Source organism: Lepidothrix coronata, unplaced genomic scaffold (assembly GCF_001604755.1).
Source record: "Lepidothrix coronata isolate B3197 unplaced genomic scaffold, Lepidothrix_coronata-1.0 Scaffold52, whole genome shotgun sequence".
NCBI classification, from domain to species: Eukaryota; Metazoa; Chordata; class Aves; order Passeriformes; family Pipridae; genus Lepidothrix; species Lepidothrix coronata.
The window spans coordinates 2,229,663-2,243,917 of NW_016690232.1; the positions used below are offsets into that span (position 1 = coordinate 2,229,663).

Sequence of the window (14,255 nt, forward strand, 5' to 3'; positions counted from 1 at the left end):
GAGGGGCCGCTGAGCTGCGGGATGTCGTGACTGGACTCAGCCAACACTGGAAACCTCTGGAGAGTCTTTGTTCTTTTCCTGATTTTTCACCCTGTAACTGTGCTTTTGTTAACACTCGGCATCCCTTGCCCTTCCAAGAGCTCCACTTGCCACAGACAGCAGACAGGCCTGCATTGCAACGCACAGAGGAGAAGGGATGAGAGATAAGCTCCAGCTTTGTGCCCCATCCCCACACAGGCTGGGGTTTTAATCCCCCTCCCAGCAAACCACAGACCATCCTGTGACAGAGACAGCCTGCCCTGCAGTGCCTGAGGAGGGGGCTGTCGCAGGAGGATCCTTGCTGCATCCCTGATATGTCTGTTTGTAAAATGGGGGTTAACAGCACACCTGTGAGCCAGGGTGCAAAGCAGTGCCCTCTGCCCCACACCTTGCAGCTTAGCCAGAACTACAGAATCATTGGGGTTGGAAAAGAGCTCTGGAGAGCATCCAATCCAACCCCCTTGCCAAGCAGGGTCACCTGGAGCAGATGACACAGGGACATATCCAGGTGGGTTTGGAATGTCTCCAGAGAGGGAGACTCCACAACCTCCCTGGCAGCCTGTTCCAGTGCTCTGCCACCCTCCATGGAAAGAAGTTCTTCCTTATGTTGAGGTGGAACTTCTTGTGTTTTAGTTTATGGCGGTTGCTCCTTGTCACTGGACACCACTGAAAAGTCCAGCACCAACCTCTTGACACCAGTCTTGGAGATATGTACATGCACTAATGAGAAACCTGGCTCTGAGCTGCTGGGAAGGGCTGGGACTCCACGGGGAATTCCTCTGTGAGTCATGGGTAAGTTTCAAAGAAACCCATGGGATTTAACACGAGCATCTCACAGAGGAAAACAGGCTCACTGAGCCACAGTAGGGGTTATTCCAAGATGAAGGCAGCCAGGAGGGTGGCTGTGGCAGTGCCTGCTCCATGTCCCCAGAGTGAGTGCCTGCTGGCAGCTCTCCCAGTGGGTCGGTGGGGAGGCCAGCTGTCCCAGCACCGCTCCCTCCACTACCTGGCTGGGTCCTGTTGCCCCGGGAGTGGGCCCAGACAGTTATGGGAGTGAGGCAAGTCCTGAAAAATGCTGAGAACCCACTTCACATCACCAGCAAGGCATGAGACAGCACCTTTGCCATGAGGGTTTTTCCAGCTTTTTGTGGCGCCAGAGCTAAGACATGGCACGGCATGGATCCGAGGCTGTGTGTGGGGGGTCTCTGGGGGAGGGTTATGAGCAGAGAGGTATGCTGGGGAGGGCCCAGCTGTTCCCCCAGGGACCCAGAGCAGGGCCAGGAAAATCCTGTGCCCAGGGACACGCCTCCATGCCGGCCACAGGGAGCTGCCTCAGCGGTGGGAAATTCCCCGAGCTGTGGGAGCAGCGGTGCATGTCCCACCTGCAGCTGCTGTAACCACACCAGGGAGTGCCACAGCTCTCCCTGCAGGGCCGGAGGGGGCAAGGGACGTGAGCTCCGGCTGCAGGTGCCTCCCTCTGCCTCCTGCCTGGACATGACCCCAGGGAGCTGTGAAGAACTTGTCTCAGTTGTGGATGCTGCCAGAGTTATGGCACCTTCCCTCGTGAGGGAGAGCAGTGTCAGCATAGGGAGATGCCAGACGAGGGGCACACCTGTCCTGCCTCCAGCTGGAGGACTCACCCGTGGACACCTCACCCAGCAGGCACAGAGCATTTCCCCATCCTACAAACTGTGTGTTGGGGATGGCCAGGACCAGAGCAGTAGAGAAATCTGTCCATGAAGCACTGGAAATTCAAACAACTGCTTAGCTGTCTGCTGGGAGGGATGGTAAGCATTTATTAACCCATTGCCAAGACCTTCCAGCCAGAGCACTTCCGTCAGCACTGCCATGGCGTGCGGCTGGGACCGTGTCCATTGTCAGCCTCTGCTGTGCTCTCGGGACTGTAATTCCTCCAGCCTCATCTCCAGGAGCTTTTCCCCAAGAGCAGAGGAGAAGGCTGTGAAGCCACACTTGCTCAGCCTGTGTGGCTGCTTTCCCCAGCACAGCTCCCGCACGCCACAATCCCATTACCAGCGGGACATTGATCACACACAGCTCAGAGCAAAGGCAGCTGAAGAGCTGTCACAGAGCACAAACCATTTCAGGGGAACCATGGCAGTGACTGGTCAGGATCCTGGAGGAAAAGCCCCCTCAAGTCAGTCCCCACCAGGCATGAACCAAAAGAGCCTGGGTCAGCCAGAAGGGGTTTCAGTGCATCACCTGTGACACACCCACATACCAGTGCTTGCTGAGCTTGTTTCTCAGCCGCTGATAAGATGAGCAGTATAATGCTAAAAACAATTGCAGATCACCCAATCTCCCGACTAAAGCCCATAATTAACCCAAAACCCAATGGACTGTGGGGTTACCCAGGAGCAAGTATTTGCACGGGATTCTCAAAGTTGCTGCATATTTGCAGCAAGGTTTTTTGGCTTGCTCTTGGCCAAATTCCTCACGGGAAAACCCCAGGGTGAGGCGAGCTGGTGGAATTCCCACAAACAGTTGGCCCTTCTAGGGCTGAATTTGAGCCACTACTCACCCTGCATCTGCTGGTGGGGAACACCCCTCTGCTGACGGGGAATAAAAGCCAGGTTGTGGTGCTTGGCACCCTGGGTAGGGAGAGCTGGAGGTGGCCACCCAAGGGGCACCTTCTGAGCGGGAGGAGAGAGAAGGTGCTGCAGTTTTACCTGTGCAGTGATGGGGCAGTGCTTGTCCACTGCACTCAGACAGGCCCTGCACGTCCTACTGGCTGTGGAGTATCTCCCAGAGACTTGGGAACTGAGGGCGTGGAACAGTGTTTGACTTCTGGAGGGACACCTGATCCTGGGGTACACACTGGGCTTCTCCTTCTAGCACTTTCCAGCACTTGTTTGCTGCAGTGGCTAAGACTTCTCTCCCATTCATCCCTATCTGCTCTTTACAAAGGCTTCTTGTTTTACCAAGTGTTGGGTTTTTGTTTAGTTTTTTTTTTTCAACGTGTGATTTAATTCACACAAACTCCTTCCTATTCTGACTATTGATCTTGGCTCCTTACTGGTTAAAACAAAGTAAATCTTTCATAAGCAGGTTCTGACAACGCAACTTTTGTTCCTTCCAGACACAATTTCCTGTTTAATTTCCTGACTGTTTCTTACTTGGTAAAGGAAAAGTTGTAAATTGCAAGATTGCTTCAGAGACCTTCCTCTGACTTTAGGTGAACCGTTAACCACTTGCAGGAGAGAATCCAGCAAACCAGCGTAAAACTTTAAAAAATCCTCGATTTCTTTTATTTCTTCTGTGATTCTCACTGAAAGGAAACAAGCTGGGGGGGGGCGGCAGAGGCGGGGAAAGAGGTTGGAATAATTTTCCTTGGAAAATCAAACAGGAGTAACTCTGCTTCCAGATGAGTTGATAATTGCTCTTTCATCACTCAGCAAACCGTCTCTGATACATGGGCTGTGCCTCTGCGGTCCCAAATGTGGGTCCCGGACATCTCCCTGCATGGACGCTGATTCTCGCTCCCAACACTCCTTTAAAATCCCGAGGGACGCCATGCCGGGCTGTGACCGCGGTCACAGTGACCAGCTGATCCAGCTGCAGATTCCCGGATCACCGAAGCGCTGGCTGTGCACGGAGCCTCGTTAGGGTTAATTAACGTGGGCTGGCGCCGAGGAGCGTCTGGCAGGGAGGGACAGCGGGACACGGTGACATCCAGCAGGGGCCGTGTGACCTAGCGCAGGAGAGCAACTGCTCAGATCTCCTGCCAGCCCCAATCCTGCCTGGAAGAGCCTTGAAATCTGGCACAGGTGGCACAGTGCCACAGCTCCAAAAAGCATGGATGGAGCCACAGCCAGGACCACCTAGGACAGCCCCTGGCGTGGCTCGTGGAGGGCACAGCCAGGTCCAGGTCTCCTCCACCTGGCTCAAACACTGAAAGTCCAAACTTTAAGTAAGATGAAGAAAATGAATTGAGATGGGAATGCCACTTTTGAAAACATTTGTATTTGATTTGCTCATTTCATGTGGCTTCATTCAAATTTCAACTTTGCCTAGAAACAAGAGATTAAGTGATTGCTCCAGCAGGGATGCCCAGGCAGGGTACAGCGGGAAGCCTCAGCATCTCCTGGCCCTGTTTCAGAACCACGAAGCCTCTGCATGGCAGAAAACACCATTTCCTACAGCCAGTGCTTGGGAATGGATAGAAAATGGCTTCAAGAAGGGACCCACCTTCTCCTAGCCCAGCTGGCAGGTGTTCTGGGTACAACCTTTGGCAGCATCTCAGCTCAGTGCTGTGACACCAGTGCAGAGGCCACTGCCTGCTGGAGAAGACAAACGTGGTTGGCAGCCGAGGAGCTTCTCCTGCCATCTGACAGGGCTGGCGGAACAGGGAAAGTCCAAACACTCCCGGCAGCTGAGACACAGACAGTCAAAATTAACTCTTGATCACATGATGGAAATGTGGTGTGGGATGAGGGGCTTCCAGTGGGGTGAACGGAGGTGGTGGGCGCCTTGGTCCCCCCAGGTTCTTCCCGACAGCTGCTGTCTGAGCCCCCCTGGGAAAAGAAAAAGCAAATTTCACTGCAGAAACTGAGAAACGGCAAAACTTCATGATGGAGGTGTAAAGCTTTTTTTGGTTCTCATTTCTGGGAGGACAGCGTGGGCTGAAGCTTCCCCTGCCCTCTTCACCCTCTCACCCGAGGGCTGGGAAAGCACCCGGTGCAACCTACTGCTGGGTTCTCTCCACGGCCACATGCAAACCAAGGCCAAAGCAGGTGATCCCACAGGTCAGCAGTGCCAGGAATGTGCTGGGAGAGCAGCACAGCCTCTGCAGGAGCACCTCCACTAGATCCAAGTGGTGGGGATGAGAGATGAGAAGGCCAGCCAGGCATACACAGGGAATACCACAGGCTCAGCTGTTTCCCTTCCCCTTTTTCCCAACTACTAGAATAAACTAAATTCCCACCTGGCTCCATCCCCTCCCTGGCAGATATTTAAAAACAGGGAGACGAGTGCGAGGGTGGCTGGTAGCAGGAATGTCACTCCTCAGGGCCCCCCGTGTTCCCAAGGGAACATGCACATCTTGCAGGGCTGGGCCCAGGGACCCTCCTTCCCTGTGTTCCAGAGTAGGACAAGCTCATGTTGCAGGAAGAAGTGCTCAGCCCCAACATCACACTGCTCTTCCCAAGCACACGGGCTCCAGCTTGGAGGCTCATGGGGAGAGGGCAGGAAGGGCTCCTGGGGTGAATACCTCCTGTGAAATCACAGTGTTTCCAGGCTGAGGGTTAGGGTTTGAACAAAGGCTTTCCTACCAGGCAAATGGGAAGGTGAGCACAGAGAGGAGGATCCTCTCGCAGTGCACCAGCTAAAGCAGTGAGTTACAACCTCTTTTTGACCTGTGCACACCAAATTTTCCCCCAGCTACACTTCCTATAAAAGTGTTTCATCCCCCATCCCCCTCCTCATTTACAGAACAAAAATATTCCCTGGGCAGACAATAAAATCCCTGTTAAGAAATTCCAGGTCCCTTCACACCTCTTGCTCTGTGTCCCAGAGCTGCAAAGAGAAGGAAGTGGCTGCCATATGAGGTTCAGGCTGATGGAGAGACGGGGGACCTGGTGTGTGGCTCCAGCCACAACCACCCTGGTCACCAGCTCTCCCCAGTGCTACATTGCTTTTGCCCTCCAGCAAGTTGGATTTTTCAGTGTTTTGCCACCGTAAGACTCCTCACTCCTGAATCTTGGAATTTTTCACCTTTCAGCTTCCATGCCAACCCATATTCGGATTCCACAGGCAATGGTTTCGTTTGGTTTTCTCCCTGTGTCTTTGCCTTAGGGACGTGCCACATACAGCTGAGGGTTGAGCTGAGCTTACCTGGGCAGCTGAAGGTTGGACTTGGCCCACCTTGGAGCACCCTGCAGCTGGCAGAGCACACTGCTGATATCCAGTTTCCTAGGGTTGGGAAACTTTTTTTTAAGCAGATTAGAAAACAAAAGCATCTTTACTACGTGATACCTTGGCCTTCATGGAGTTCCCCTACAGAACAGGCCCCTGCTGCCCCCTGCCCTGGAGCTGGGCAGGGCCATGGCTAGGCTGGCTTGTCCCTCTCCCCAGAGCCCAGAGTGGGCAGTGAGGAGGGTGTTTTGCCATGAGGCTTCCCTGATCCATGTAAACCGTCTGGAAATGGCAGGACTGAGGGAGCTCAGTTTCACAGCTGCCCCATGTGCTGTGACTTCCAGAGGTCACGCCCCTGCAAGCGTGTGCCTTTCCACATCGCACCTCTCCTACCCCAGGTGCTCAACCGAGTTCCACAGCAGTCGTCACATCCTTCTCCCTCTGCTCATTGAATCCTAAACCTTGCCCTGGCAGATGCCAGTCCAGCCTGGGCTCCTCAGACCCCATCCCAATTTCCTGGACTGCTCTGCCCAGCCTTGAGCAGCATTACTGGGTTTCTCCAGCAGCCTTTGCACCTCCTCATCTCAGCTCGTTGTCTGAGAGGGTACAAGTTTCCCCCTTCTCTGGCTGCTCCTTCCCACTGTCTCCCTTCCTATTGTCCCTATTCTCCCTCGTAAGCTCCTAAGTCTTGCCCACCCTGTCCCCTTGTCCCTCAGATGCTGCCACAAGGGAAAATGGCAACTCACCAGCATTTAGGTCCTCTCCATCCTGAGTAGGGGCCTGCATCTATGGGGTCTGCAGCAAATTTCCAGCTTGCATCCTGGGGCAGGATCCTCTCCATAGGGCAGGTTGTGCCCTGGGACAGGGAGCTTGGATACTGATACCAGTGACATTCCCACCAGGAGCTTCTAGTGTTCCCATAATGTCCAACCTTGAGATAAAAGACCCGTATGGATCATGGGTGCACCACCAGCACTGCAGCACGTAGACAGACAGTGGGGCCTCCACTGAGCCTGTAGGGGACTCACCTGAGCTTGCAAGAAGGTTTCCTGGGCGGTGGAAGATGCTGTGGAGGACAGGAGGGCTCAGGGGGCTGGGTGGTGAGGCCGTGAGCAGGAGCTGTGCTGGAGGGGCCCAGGAGCATCCCTCGGTGTCATGGGCTGCCCACAGCAAGGACATCGCTGCACAGGGGATGCACCTCCTGGCTCACACACCGCTGGTGGCCCAGGATTCCCTGGGACCAGAACACAGACCTGATCCAGGGAATCTGACCTGCACACAAGGAAAGAAGAGGCCTGGGAGAGCTGGAGCAGCACTGGACTGCCTGTGTCCAGGCACACCCCTGCAGGGTACCCCGGGGCAACCAGCCCCATCTGCACCAGTATCCCACCATGGAGCTCAGCTCAGCTGCAAGGCACTGGGCTGGTATCATCCCACTTTGTGCTGGGGTCTGAATCCAAAAAATCCTTAAATAGGTGATTGCAGGAGAGCAGACACAGCCTGTATCATGGAGCCATTTAAGGCAGGAGACAGTCTCTGGACATGGAAAAACTCAGCAGCTGGAATTGTGCCAACCTCCCCCCCTGAAAAACATTCCTGTGGAGGGAGGGTTCAGCTCCAGGGTCAGAGGGGGAGGCTGGGGGATCTCTTGGCAGAGAAACGAAGCCAGAGCCATAACTGTGCTATGTCACCCCTGTGGAGTGACATGGGAGGGATGCAGGGGAAGAGCCCTACCCAAAGGACAGGATGAGGTGCAGGATCCATGTGCATCCTCACAGACCCAGGCAAGCTCAAACCTGTAGCAGACTGTGCTGTTTAGTTATTTTGAAGCCTATTTCTGTAGCACAAGTGATGGTCCCACCCCACAGAGAATCAGACACACCTGGAGGCAGCTCCAAGCTGGCAGTGGGGGCGCAGTGCCCAGGATAGTTTGATATTCGAATATCTCCAGTGGAGGTCTAGATCAGCCCCAGCTATTTTAGTCCCAGCCTGTCACCTTTTCCAGCCTTCCTTCCAAAAAGCTTTAGCAGTGTATTCAAACATTCAGAGCCCAGCAGACACTAAACAAATCCCCAGTGGGGTCCTTTTGCAAAGGGCAGGGGACAGCCAAGCCAACGGGTCCTCAGCATACCCAAAGCTTGTAGTGCCATGGCATCCAGCTCCTCATTCCTGCATTTCAGCAGAGGGGCTCAAAGCACTCACCATCTTACAGCCTCTCCAGAGGCCAGTGGCGCTTGAGAACACGTAATCATGAGGTGAGGGAGGTGTTTTGGCATGGAACCCAGAGGGGGAATTAAGACGCTCACAAACAGCTTTTGCATCCTTGACCTTAGCTACCACTTGTCCCTGCCAAGAGAGCTCCACTGGCCACATAGCCCCAGGAGGGCTGAGAGATGACCTGAGCAATGACTCCACAGCACATGTTCCCCTCTGTCCAGCAGGGACTGACAGTGACGTGGCAGGTCCCGTGGTGGGTCCTGCCTGTTTTGCAGGCAGAGGAGTCATTCATCTGCAGGCAAAGTCTGGGCCACCTGGGCAGGGCTCAGCTGCCCTTTGGACTGTGGGCGGTGCATTCACACGTGGCTGAGCACACACTGTCCCCTCCCAGGGGACACAGGGCCAGCACAGCAGTGGCAGCCGCTCCTCCTCAGAGCACATTTGGGTCCCCCAGGCACCAAATGGGCTCTGGGCCCTGTGGGTCTTGGCACTGGGTCAGCACTGCCAAGGGTGCGGAGCCAGTGCCAGGGTGATCCCCTTATCCAGTGGCTGAGCATCCCATGGGGAGCTACAGCTGCTGCTGTGGCAGCTCCTGGAGGGTTTTGCTTTGCTGCCACCATGGCTGGCATCACCCAGCATGGCTCAGGGGTGCTGCCAGTCACCAACCAGAGCAGGTTCCCACCCCTCCCTGATTCCAAGGGGGACTTTGGTGGCCCACAGCAGAGACTTCAAGGGACACAAGGAGTACCCCTCACCTATATTCTTTCTCCCCCTTCCACTGGGGCTTCCAGATGGACCTGATCACATGGAAGCAGCCTTGTGCCCCAGCCCAGCCTGCTCTTCCTGGTCCCCAGAGCATCACAGATATGCACAAGACCCCAGGGCCAAATCAAACCAAACCTGCTGTCACCACTCCCAGCAAGAGCACAGCACTGCCTTGCCAGTGCCCATGGGTGTCCCTTCTCCGTAGTGGCTGTGGCACTTCTCAGGGGACCAGGAGTGGCATACTGCCCTCTCAGATTTCCTCATGTGTCCTAGCTTTACTCCATGACTTTAGGAGAAGGACATTTTGTTAAAATCTCAAGTTCCCAGGCCCTGGGCATCAAGGCAATGCCAGCAATCACAGGAGCTGGCAGAACTCCCTGTCCCTGTGGGCACCCACTTGTGCATATGGAGGCACGCACAGCAAAGGATGGGGCTAAGGGCTTTTAGGTAGGGTAGCTAAAACTGAGTCCAGCTCCATCCTGTCCTGGAAGCTGCTGGCATCACCCTCAGCATGGAGTACCTGCACAGGGTGAGCAGCTGCTCCTACCCTGCGGAGGAAGTACAGGGATATGGGGCTGGGAGGTGGCACATTTTAGATGGCACTGTGCTGTGGCTCAGTCTGAGGCCCTCCCGAAAGGCACACCAGGAGTGTGGGGGTTACCTGCTGCTCTGCACGTATCTGGATGAGGTGGGATCCTGTTTGGAGAATCCCCTGTGGCAGGCACTGGGGTGAAAACAACCTTCAGCTCTTTTGCCTGCTCCCACCGTGACAGGACAGCCACAAACCCCCCTTCCCGAAGCACAAACAGGGCAGTGTTTGGGGCTGCTTTACCCTGGGCTGAGGCCTCTCAGTTGAGGCCAAAGTAAGCAGCTCCTCAGCAGCAAGCACCTCTCCGGGGCTGGGAAGGCTCTGACCTGAGCACAAACAAACACAGAGTTAGGGAAAACACTTCTGGCCTCTGTGAAACCTCCCTGCATCCCTTATTATGCCCCTGTCCCCTTGCTACACACTAACTCAGCCCCTTTGGCTTGGGAATGGGCAGTGCAGGAGACGGATGTCCTTGTAGAGCTGCATCTCTCAGCCCTGCTCAGCCACGACTTCTCCCTTCCCACATCCTGCTCCACTCTCGAGGGTGCCGGCAGGCTCCGGGAGCAGGACAAGACTGAGCTGTGAGCAGGCAGGAGCTTCAGGGAAGGGCACCGTGTGCTCATACCATCACACCCAGACTCCCGACCTGGCTGCTGTGGAGTCTGGTTTGGCCAGAAAAGCAGGTGCCTCGCTGGGCTGGAACGGGGAGCGGGGCTTGCAGCACAGGCTGGGGTCACGTATCCAGCAGCAAGGCTGGACAGGCAGGGGGATGTCCAAGCACACAGAGGACCCGGCCAAATCCCACCGACCGGCTGTGCCCTCTCCGTGGCCATTTAAGAACAGCACGTTGGGGCTGCAGGAGGACAGCCCTTCGCCATGGTGTGGGCCCACGGCAGGAGCATCCCTCCTTCCCGCCGGGCCGTTTTGGAAGGGGGGGCAGGCAGGAGCGAGGCAGCGCCCAGCACCCCCCGGCAGCAGCCTGCGTGTGGGACCCGGGCCGTGGCACTCGGGATGGGCAGCTCCCAGCACGGAGCTGGGGTGACCCGTGATCCCACCCGCAGCCGGCTGCGGGGAGCAGCAGCTCCCTGGGAGCGGGGAGCGCAGCCCGGGGCGGGGGTTCCCGGCGGGGTGTGACGGTGCCCGGCGCTGCCGGACCCCGGGCCCGCCCGGCCCGTCCCATGTCCCGCGGCTCCGGCCGGCAGGGGGCGGCCCCGCGCGCCCGGCGGCCCCTGCGCGGCGCCGGCAGCGGCGGGGGCGGCGCGGCCCGAGCGGGGCCCGAGCGGGGCCGTGTCTGCGGGGCCCCCCCGCCCGTCCCGGGGCCATGGAGCCGGTCCCCGCGCGGCGGTGGCAGAAGGTGTTGTACGAGCGACAGCCCTTCCCCGATAACTACGTGGACCAGCGGTTCCTGGAGGAGCTGCGGAAGAACGTGCACGCCCGGCAGTACCGCTACTGGGCCGTCGTCTTCCAGTCGGGAGCGGTGGTGCAGCAGCTGTGCAGCGTCTGCGTCTTCGTGCTCACCTGGTGGTACATGGACGCCGGGATGCTGAGCCCGCAGGGGCTCTTTGGGGCGGCCCTGGTGTCCTCGCTGCTCGGCTACGTCCTGTTCGACGCCGTGGACGGCGGGGCTGGGCGGTGGGAGAGCGGGCGGACACGCTGGGATGACCTCAAGAGCACGCTGGTGTTCGCAGCCTTCACCTACGGCTTCTCGCCCGTGCTGAAGACACTGACCGAGTCCATCAGCACGGACACCATCTACGCCATGTCGGCCCTCATGCTCCTGGGCCACCTCATCTTCTTCGACTATGGCGCCAACGCCGCCATCGTGTCCAGCACGCTGTCCCTCAACATGGCCATCTTCGCCTCGGTGTGCCTGGCCTCGCGCCTTCCCCGCGCCCTCCACGCCTTCGTCATGGTCACCTTTGCCATGCAGATCTTTGCCCTCTGGCCCATGCTGCAGAAGAAGCTGAAGGCCCGGACGCCCCAGTGCTACGTGGGGGTGACGGTGCTGTTCGCGCTGGCGGCGCTGGCAGGACTGGCCACCATCTCCAGCGTGGGTGCCGTGCTCTTTGCCTCGCTGCTGCTCACCATCTCCTGCCTCTGCCCCTACTGCCTCATCCGCCTCCAGCTGCTCAAGGACAACATCCACGGGCCGTGGGATGAGGCTGAAATCAAGGAGGACCTCTCCAGGTTCCTCATGTAGGCCTGGCCTGGAGGAACCCTCTGCTGTGAGCAGTACAAAGGTCCTTGCTGGGGGACAGTCGTGGGCAGGAGAACATCTGACCCAATAAAGCCTCTCACACAGCAGCAAGGACCATGTTTATGTTCTCTTCAGCATCTGTTTCCAAACCTGACTTGCTTGGGTTTGGTGAGGAAAGGAGCTGAGCCCCACAGAGCAGCTGGTCCCTGCAGCAGGTCGGGGTGCAGACGAGCAGAGTGGTGTCTGCTCTGGTCATGCAGACCCATACCTCAATTTGGGCGTGGGGGAACAGAGGGATGTGCATCCCCTGAGCAGAAACACCACTTGGAAACGCACACCTGGCTCAGATGTGCCCCACGGGCCCTCAGTGTGTGCACTGCGGACTGACAGCACTTCCCCGGGGGGCTGGAGGGGAAGGGGCTGGTGAAGGTCACTGCGGGCAGGGTGGAGGTGCAGGGTGGTGGGTGCTGAGGGACCTGCAGAACTGAGCACAAGGGCACCTGGGATGGGTGTGGTGCACAGCCCTGCTCACCTGCACCCTGACAGTCACTGGTGCCAGAATAGCTTCATGACACTGCCAGATACCACACTATCCTAAATCCTTTGGGAGAGGAGGGGATGAGAGGGCATGATGCCTTCCTCTCTTCTCTTTTTTCAGAGGCAAATGAGGCCTCGCTGCAGGGCCAAACCCTGATCCAGAGGGATGGAGCTCAGCACAGCCCCCCATGGGTGCAACCCCAGCTGGTGAGATGCCGCTGCTGAGACAGCGGGGGAGGTCTATCAAGATCTCATCTGGCACCGTCTGTCAGGTGTCCGTCTGTCCGTCACCGCTCACACCGCAACAGAGGGCGCTCCTGGCAAACAAGTCTCACTGGAGGCCAGGCCAGGACAACCGGACCCCGTGCCGGGAGGGCCTCCCTGGCACTTTCGCTTTCCCTGCTCCCATCCGGCACCTTCCCTCGGCAACCCCAGCCCTGCTCCGGCCACCCAGGGGAGCAAAACCCTCCTGAGCCAGCACTGCCAGAGGGAAGGGATGCCCATACTCTGCCCCAGCCTCATTGCACAGGGATACGTTTGGTATCACCCTGGTTTTTACGAAATTCTTCTCTTTTGGAAACCCAGCACTGCAGAAGTGCAACTTTCTGCTCGATTTACCCCAGCCCTGCGAGCACCAGGGTCTCATCCTATGGAGCAGGCGCTTGCCGCGTTCCTCGGGTTTTCTCGGAAATGAGCAACCCCCGGCGGAGTCCCCAACACCTCCAGTGCTTTGTTACAGCTCCTGCCAAGTGTTAAATGTTGCTGTGGTCGTCATGGTGACAACTACATCTCATTTTAGTTTTAATTAAAACCTGCAGCAGTTTGGAGCCCATGCTCCAGTCTCACAGGGAACAGAGTAGCCAGATGTCAGAGTCAAGATGACATTTTTTAGGCCTTTGGAAAGGAGACTGGTTTTTTTTCACAGGGAGGTTTCCCAGATTGCTGCTCAGTGACCAGGATGCCCCATTTGACCCCGGACTAATGCCAGTGTAATGCTGCCATCCAAAGCTGATTCACAGAGCCCACTGATAGGACACAGCTCGAGTGTAAATCAAAACTCAAATCTCACCTGCCCGGCCCCTGTCTATCACTGCAGAGGCTACAAGAAAGCAGAGTTTCTGCTGCACCCATTCCCCTAAGAAGAAATATTTCCTCAAAAATACTTTTCCCAAATTCACATTCTAAAATCAGCTCTGGGTTAGGAAAAGCAAATCTTGACCACACAGACATTCCAGGTGGAGATGGGCACAGGCTGCCATCACCTCAGCCAGAGCACGAACCCAGTGGATCACCTGTGCAAATCCCTGGGCTGTGACTGATGCAGCAGGCCCCATCCACCCAGCTCTAGGTGGATGCAGGCTGTGTCCCATCCAGCCCAGCCCACCACAGACAGATTCATCTCTGCCCACAGCCACAAGCCTCTCTGCTCTGCCCAGCTCCTTCCCTTCATCTCCTCCTTACAGTCAGTCACAGAATTCTCAGATTAGACTAGCAGAGCCTCAGTGCTCGCCCAGAGATTGGCAGGGAAAGGCTTAGCCCTCCCCCTTGCTTGCCCACACAGATACCCTGCTCTCCCTAAGCTGGGGGATGAAAATATAAATCCAGTCCATGGCCTGGATGCACAGAGGGACACTGAAAGAGGAAAAAATGCGAGAGAGCCAGGGAGAGGAAAGGAGGAGACACAGAGGCCAGGCAGGGTTTCCCTGGGACTTCCCTGACCTTCTCCTGAGGACACATGCTCTGCAGTGCTGCTTAAGTTATTTAAGCTGCTGCATAAATGGCCATTATGGGTTTGTCTACATGCCTGAGGTCAGAGTATTCTCTACACAACAAAATTTTGCCATAACTCTACGCCCATCCAGTAAGGCTGGATGCCCTTTGGCCATTTGCTACCTGAGCAAAGCATTCCCTGACAAAGCCCACACTGAGACCAAAAACATAGGTCCTCAGTTCATGATGCAACCAATGTATGGTAAAGAGTTAAATGTTGTTTTGCATTATGAGGAAGTTTCTTTGCCTTAAGTTTCTGAGTCCACTGAG

At 56.6% G+C, this 14,255-nt stretch overlaps 1 protein-coding gene and 1 long non-coding RNA gene across 4 annotated transcripts; one reads left to right on the forward strand and one right to left on the reverse strand.

Moving 5' to 3' along the window:
- Window positions 1–4,001: 4,001 nt before the first annotated feature.
- Window positions 4,002–10,455, reverse strand: LOC108497765. Of its 3 annotated transcripts, none has more exons than XR_001874959.1 (4): window positions 9,904–10,455; window positions 9,554–9,807; window positions 6,939–7,182; window positions 4,002–6,841 (listed from the first exon to the last, which is right to left on the reverse strand). It is a non-coding gene; the product is annotated as an uncharacterized LOC108497765 (long non-coding RNA). The 3 variants fall into 3 exon arrangements; XR_001874960.1 differs by having other exon boundaries at window positions 4,002–4,571; window positions 6,657–6,841; window positions 9,554–10,455; XR_001874958.1 differs by having other exon boundaries at window positions 9,554–10,455.
- A 295-nt stretch (window positions 10,456–10,750) lies between these two features.
- PIGC (phosphatidylinositol glycan anchor biosynthesis class C) lies at window positions 10,751–11,797 on the forward strand. The gene has a single exon (XM_017815682.1). It carries the CDS (start codon window positions 10,803–10,805, stop codon window positions 11,679–11,681), a length of 879 nt encoding a protein of 292 aa, XP_017671171.1. The 5' UTR covers window positions 10,751–10,802; the 3' UTR covers window positions 11,682–11,797.
- The last annotated feature ends 2,458 nt before the right edge of the window (window positions 11,798–14,255 follow it).

Bases quoted from the DNA above. Each gene is read 5' to 3' on its own strand.
- PIGC (XM_017815682.1), top strand. From the start codon at position 10,803: ATGGAGCCGGTCCCCGCGCGGCGGTGGCAGAAGGTGTTGTACGAGCGA.